The sequence below is a fragment of the Neltuma alba genome, unplaced genomic scaffold (assembly GCF_004799145.2).
Source record: "Neltuma alba isolate B1F8T4 unplaced genomic scaffold, ASM479914v2 tig00005485_pilon, whole genome shotgun sequence".
Taxonomy (NCBI): Eukaryota; Viridiplantae; Streptophyta; class Magnoliopsida; order Fabales; family Fabaceae; genus Neltuma; species Neltuma alba.
Window position 1 is genome coordinate 43,152 of NW_021634126.1, and position 7,379 is coordinate 50,530.

General features: G+C 35.9%; 1 protein-coding gene across 1 annotated transcript; it reads left to right on the forward strand.

Moving 5' to 3' along the window:
• Positions 1–2,975: 2,975 nt before the first annotated feature.
• Positions 2,976–6,646, forward strand: LOC114747823 (uncharacterized; the record flags this gene model as incomplete). Its single annotated transcript, XM_028936170.1, has 5 exons — positions 2,976–3,175; positions 4,477–4,517; positions 5,152–5,372; positions 6,008–6,172; positions 6,500–6,646. Coding segments are annotated over exons 1-5 (774 nt in total), but the record flags the coding sequence as incomplete, so codon positions are not given.
• Positions 6,647–7,379: the final 733 nt, after the last annotated feature.

The following is a 7,379-nucleotide window of genomic DNA, read 5'->3' on the forward strand; positions in this document are numbered from 1 at the left end:
GGTTTATTGCTTCGTGGGTCCTCTACGAGGATTTTAGCGAGTTCATTCTGGATAATTGGATTGATGATATTGAGTAGAACCAGAACTTGAATCAGTTTGCATAGGCTTGTAGCTCCTGGAATAGACATGTCTTCGAGCATACAAAAAGAAGGAAGAGAAAACTGTTAAGGCGTATGGATGGAATCAACATAGGTTTGGAACACGACTTAAACAGTGATTACTATGAAGAGATTTTAGTTTAGTCATGGAAAGAGTTTGAGGAAGTCTTGGTTCAAGAGTCCCTTTTATGGGCACAAAAGGCAAGAGTGGACTGGGTTGTATACGGGGATAGGAATATGAAGCTCTTCCATTCTCGAGCAAATAAGCGACGAAAAATAAATAAAGTGGATGCTATCCGTTTGGAGAGGGGAGAATGGTGCTATGACCTTGAGGTATTAAAACGAGAAGCTACCTCTTTTTCTGCTTCCTTATTTATTGAAGATCTTTCTTCAAGAGACCCGCTGCGCTGTGATGTTCACTTTCTGGAGCTTGATGACGTAGAAGTGTGTCCTTGTGGTCGGTATGTGGAAGAGTCAGAAGTTAAAGAGGAGCTGTTTAGTATGGGAGCACTGAAATCGCCAGATCTGGATGGTTTCAACGCTCTTTTCTTTTTTAATCAAACTCAATAGGATACGGTTAGGAATTCGGTAGTAAGCTATGTCAAGCATATTTTCTCTAACCCAGTAGATGTTAAAAAGATCAATGGGACTTTTGTCGTGTTAATCCCTAAAAAAGACCCTCCAGCAACATTCAAGGATCTTCGGCCCATCAGTCTTTGTAATGTGGTTTATAAAGTGATTATCAAAATTGTGGCCAATACATTGAAAGTTTTTCTTCCTCTCGTAATTTCCCCCAATCAATGTGGTTTTGTCTCGGGCGCCATGGCTCAGATAATATTATAGTTGCTCTAGAGGTTATTCACTCCATGCGTTCTATGAAGGGGAAAAAAGGTTTTTATGGCCATTAAGATCGATCTTAAGAAGGCTTATGATAGAGTTAATTAGGATTTTTTGATTCAAAGTTTGAAGGAAATGAATATCCCCTCTAATATTACTACCCTTGTTGAGAGTTGCATTAGTTCGGCTTCTTTGCAAGTCCTTTAGAATGGCAATAAAGCGGAGGCCTTTAATCCCTAAGGGGGGTACGACAAGGGGACCCAATGTCTCCTACCTTTTTGTCATCTACATGGAAAAGCTCACTCATCTTATTCAAGAGAATATAATTAAAAAGGCTTGGCGGCCAATCTGACTTACTAAGAATGGCCCACCTATTTCGCATCTCTTCTTTGCGGATGATATTATTCTATTTGCGGAGGCCTCTCTGGAGCAAGCGAACCTGATTAAGAACTGCCTAGATACTTTCTGCAGCTCCCTTGGTCTGAAGGTTAATTTTCGAAGACTCATGTTTGTTTCTCATCCAATGTTAACCATAACAGGTGTTCGGAAATTAGTGCCTTTTTGGGATTCACCTCAATGGTTGATTTAGGCAAGTATTTCGGAGTTCCACTTCTGCATAAGAAGGTAAATAAAGAATCTTTTAAAGAGATTGTGGATAAAGTGAAGTATCATCTTGACCAGAGGAAAACGACTTCACTGTCCCTCGCTAGGAGGACTACTTTAATTAGCCCGGTGTCTTCTGCTATCCCGAGCTATGCTATGCAAACGACATCTCTCACAGCTACTTCATGGGACACCCTTGACAAGCTTAATCAGAATTTTCTCTGGGGTCATACGGAAGAAAGGAAGAAGGTCCCTCTAGTGGCTTGGGATGCTATTTGCCAACCTAAACAAAAAAAGGGTCTCAGTCTGAGACATGCCAAGCTGCAGAATCATGCACACCTTATGAAAATTGGCTGGAAACTAGTGCATTGTCGTGATGATTTCTGGGCGCGAGTAGTTCGAGATAAATACTGATGTGGCAACGATCTTCTGCCAAAGATTGACATAGAGCAAAATGGGTCAAATGTATGGGTGAGTATCAAAAAGACATAGAAAAAGGCGGAAGATGGGATAGAACTTCTTGCTAATAGGGCTATGGCTAGATGGAAGCACGATCGTAGTGGAGTGCTCACAGTGAAGTCGGTGTATAAACAGCTCACTATTGCTGACTCTGCTATGGATCCGCTTTGGGGACATATCTGGAAGCTCCGTCCACCCCAACGATGTCATACAACATTATGGCTTGCAGCTAGAAAGGGTCTTCTAACTAATGCTAATGTAAACGGAGCATGTCGAATGATGATATATGCCCGATCTATAAAGGAGAAACTAAAAGTGTTTTGCATGTATTCTGGGACTATTATGAGATGAAGCTTTTATGGAGCAAACTCATTCACCGTTCAAAGTGGAAGTTGTTTTTTGACTCTACTTTAACGCTGCATGAATGGCTAAGAAGGAATATATCTACTCAAGCAATAAATGGAGAAGATTGGAAGGAGCTTTTCTCTGTCATATGTTGGTGGCTTTGGCGTAAAAGAAATCTCTGTGTTTCAAGGACAAAAGGTTAATAATGACGCTATTATGGCAAATTCTATTGCTCTCCTGGACAGCCTGAAGCAGACCCAATGTCATTTATCTGGGGCCTCTCTCTTGGGTATCTGTTTACACACTAATAACCATGGTTGGCAACCCCCAGCTCAAGGATGGATCAAGTTGAATGTAGATGGAGCCTTTTCCCCCACAAGTCTTGCATTTGCATGCGGTGGTCTTCTTCGGAATAAGGCTGGTAATTCCATTCATGGGTTTATCTACATAGTAGATGACGGAGATGCACTACATGCAGAGTTATAGGCATGTCTCCATGGACTAAAACTTGCATGGGATAGTGGACACCGGCAAATTACGCTGGAATCTAACTCCGGCAGTGCACTGGAACTTATCGCAGCCCATCCAAACGAACACCATATGGATTATCGTGTTCTTTAGGAGATCAGATCGATGCTGCACAAGGAATGGGATGTTAAGAAACAACATGTGCGAAGGGATAATAACAAAGCAGCTGATTATCTTGATAAGGAGGGTCTTACAGTTTTGTGTGGCCTTCATGTAGTTACTTCTGCACCTACTGCATTGCTGGCTATTATAGAGGTTGATCGCGAAGTTTTGTGCAACTACTACGGACTGATGGAAAGCTTCCCGTTTTAAAAATCCAAAAACAAAAAAACACTAAAAGCTGATGTTTATAACTACCTATGGGATGGATCAACTAACTTTTCTGGACATATGAGCTACAATAACAACCTAATCATATATTGTTAGCATGTTCAAGTGTAAGTAAACTTAAGTTAATATACGATGTTTCCCACCAGATAAAATTGGGCTTAGTGAGTAATATATAGTAAAGTGAAATTAATGACTCATAAAATTGAGCCTTAAATTATGAGTTAAGGTGTGATGTTCTTTACTAGTTTATTATTCCTTTATTTTGAGTTTTTCTCCCTATTTCTTACCTATGTCTGGTACGAGGGAGTTAGGGTGTGTAGATGGAATGGAAGAGAAAATTTTAATAAACTTAATTTTTAAAAAAATTAGGGAAGTGAGGTTGTAAAATTTTAATAAAGGAAAGATGTAAGATAAAAGAGTAAGCAAAATTAGTTAAAAGCTCTTAACCACAGTTCTTTAATTGTTTTTTTTAAATAGAGTTCATTAAAATTTTCTCCTCTCTCCTATTTCTTTTATTTTCCTCGTACCAAATGGACCTTCAAACTTAATAAGTAACATCTAATAGGTGAAAAGACCCATAAATTTAAGTCCTAGGGTTGCAAAGATGTCGTGTCAACTACTTATCACCCATTTATTTATTCTCTCCCCCTATTCCAAGTTTCACTCCCCTCCCTTATCCGTATAATGTCCTAACGAGTAAAGCAATATTTAACATAGTTGAAAAATAGTCAATCTTTTTCATAAAAAATTTATATTTTGAAAATTTTAAAATAAAAATGAAAGGACTAATTAAAAAACCCTTTTATACATCCTCTTAATAAAGAGTGATATTTTGAAATCTAAAGTAGGAGATGGAGAGAAAATATGTTCGAAGAGAGCAAGATTGAAAGGAAGAAGAGGTAGAGAGAGAGATAATTAAAAAAGACTTATCTTTATAGTTGTAAGTACACATCGCTCGTAACACTCAAAAGTTATATACAACAGTAAGTTTGACATTTTTATATTATTCTCATAATTTCATCATCACAGAAGGATCAATATGCCAGTTTAATTCCCACCTAGACGACTAATCATCTAGTGATTGCGAGTCAAGCAGCAATATTGTTATTGGGTTGCTCGATCAATCAAAGTAAAATAAAGAATCAAAATACAGATGCCATTTGGAATAAAAATCTCCTCAAGAAAGGATAATCAAGTAATTTCCAGAAAGCACAAATCATCCTATAAATTTGTGCTCCATCAAGTCTTAGAGTATCCATTGAGAATTTTGGTTTAGGTTCAATGGCGGACAAACTAGGAAATCAGAAGACTTGGATGGTGAGTATGATTTTCTTCTTGTTGTTGTGTTTTGTTCACATGACAATGGCAGGTCAAGAAACAGTCAACAAAGCTAAGGAACTAGAGGTTGAGCAACTTTTGAAGAGGTTGAATAAACCAGCCGTTAGATCCATTAAGGTTACAGTTTAGCTCCCTTCCACTATTTTTGGTTAATTATGATTGACATTTAAATTCAAAAATTTGACCACTATTCATTCAATTTTAACTTTGTGTTTGACTACCAATTTGCAAACTTAGTTTCATTTTATGTGAAAGAAGAGATTATATGATTCATTATGCTTTGGCAGTTAACGTTCTTATATAGTAGAATATCAAGAACATGCATTATGCTAATTTTGTCGAGTTCCACTTAAGAAGAAATTTATATATTTCTGGGTTATCATTATATTTGTGTTAACGTTTAGTATTATAAAATAAATAAAACAGAGTCTTGATGGTGACATAATCGACTGCGTACATATTTTAAATCAACCAGCTTTTGATCATCCGAAGTCGAAGAATCACAAAATTCAGGTAAAATAATTTATTTGATTATTTTTCCTTTTTGTTATATAAATTGGATTTTCTCGCCTACAATTCTGAGGCTAATAATTGTATTCTATATTCGATGAAGATGAGGCCAACATTCTATCCAAAAAGAAGCAATTTTTCACAATCAAACCCATTGCTCAATTGTGGCACCAAAGTGGAAATTGTCCAAAAGGAACCATTCCGATAAGAAGAACAACAAAAGATGACGTATTGAGGGAAGATTCTATCCGTCAATTTGGGAAGAAAATCAACCAGACCATTCCTGATCTGTCTGGATCATTATACTCTAGTAATGACCACGAGGTACTAATATTGCTAGTTATAAATTTCTACAGATTAAAAAAAAGATAGAAAATCAGTATGCAAGTCCCTCGCTATAATATATTTTCACCTCATTTTTAATTCAGTTCTAATTATAGTTTTTCCTTTTCATATGGTCCTTATAGTTCCCTTAATAATAGGTATTAGTCCCTATGCTCATTATTTGTTAGTTTGTAAGAGGAAGGGCATGACTAACCATAATGACATGGTTCTCATATGCGCTCGACATGCATCTGAATTAATTTACCATGTTGATTTAAATACAATCATCAAAACCAGCCAGATTAGATTATACAGGATGCGTAAGGAGACAACTATGAACATAACAATGTATTTTTATGTTGATAATAAAGAAATTTTATTTTTCCAAAAACTTTTTTATTTTGTATTTTGTGACAACTTACTTGCATTTTTAGTTAGTATTCACATAAGCTCTAATTAACAGATTATTAGCATAAGAACTAAAACCTATAATTGGGACCTAACTAAACATCCAGTGAAACCATAAGAACTGGCCAATTAATTTTTCCCAAAAGACTTGTTTGTGTAGGAGTTTTACATGTATAGATTATATCATTATATTTTTTTTTTTGTTTCGTTGTGTTTGGTGCCTCTAGTATGCCATAGCTGATTTGAGAGGAGATAGATATTATGGAGCCCAGGCATCCATAAACATTTGGAAGCCCCATGTTCAAGAATCCAATGAATTTAGCATCTCTCAAATTTGGATTGTGAATCGTGATGATTCTAATAAGGTTGAGACCATCGAATCTGGTTGGCAGGTATATATACTTGTATATGTATATATATTCCATATATAATTTCTTTGACATCACATGCACATGGATGAGTACATTTCTATATTTATTTTCAAGGAATACTATTTTTGATCTGTCTGTTCCTTGGTTTAGAAAATCAGATCTATCAAGGACTATATGGGGATGATAACCCCAGACTTTTTATATATTGGACAGTAAGTTGAAATCTCTCTTACCAACCTAGCTATAATTTCTTGTGTCCTCAAATATTGTATTTGTTGTTATATATGAATTAATTACTGTTATTATTTTTAATACACACACACACACACCCCTTTTTCTTGCCCACAGAGCGACTCATATGACCGCACTGGATGTTACAATCTTGGCTACTCTGGCTTTGTTCAAGTTGATAATAAAGTAGCAGTTGGAGGCAGCCTGCAACCATTCTCTGTATATGGTGGTTCTCAATATGCATTCTCCATCCTTATCTGGAAGGTAAGGTCGTTTTGAAAACAGAAAACCAAACAAGTGTACATAAATGATTAATTTTATTGGCTCAAACATACAAGTTAAATGGCTAAAACTTGAAGAACTAAGGTAAATGAGCTAAAGTTCATTCATTGAGTTATAACCAAATCAAAAGTACATAAATGATCAATTATGATTAACCCGTTCTTTTTCCTTCTTGCAATCGAGAAAATCGGGTAAAAAGTTTCTATTTGAAAATTTTATTGGCAACAAAGATCTTATATACTTTTAGGCATAAAAAAGTACGGGTACTTTGTAGGATTTCATAAACAGACGATACTTATACTCAAATTTAGATGTTTCTAGTAAATAAAATTTCTAAATAAGGACTGTTCACCGATTTTCTTTTCGTGATAAAACATATAGCCCTTGAGAAATCCAAACAATTCATATCAGCAGTAATAAACTGAATGAAACCCTAATGGCATAATATCATATGAATCCCTGTCATTGGGAAAAAATATAACAATAAATCTTCGTGGTAAAACATATAGCCTTTGAAGAGCAATGATTTCTGTCTCAAAGGTTAAATGTGCACTTTGGTGTTCTTTTATGATTGTACTTAAGCTCACTTTGACTTGATTATTTACTACTTATGCATTTCACTTGTTAGTCCATTTCATTGATTTGGCCATAGTTTCCAACATTACAACCCTTCAAGTCCCCTTGATCATGAACCTAAGGTATATTAGTGGTGGAG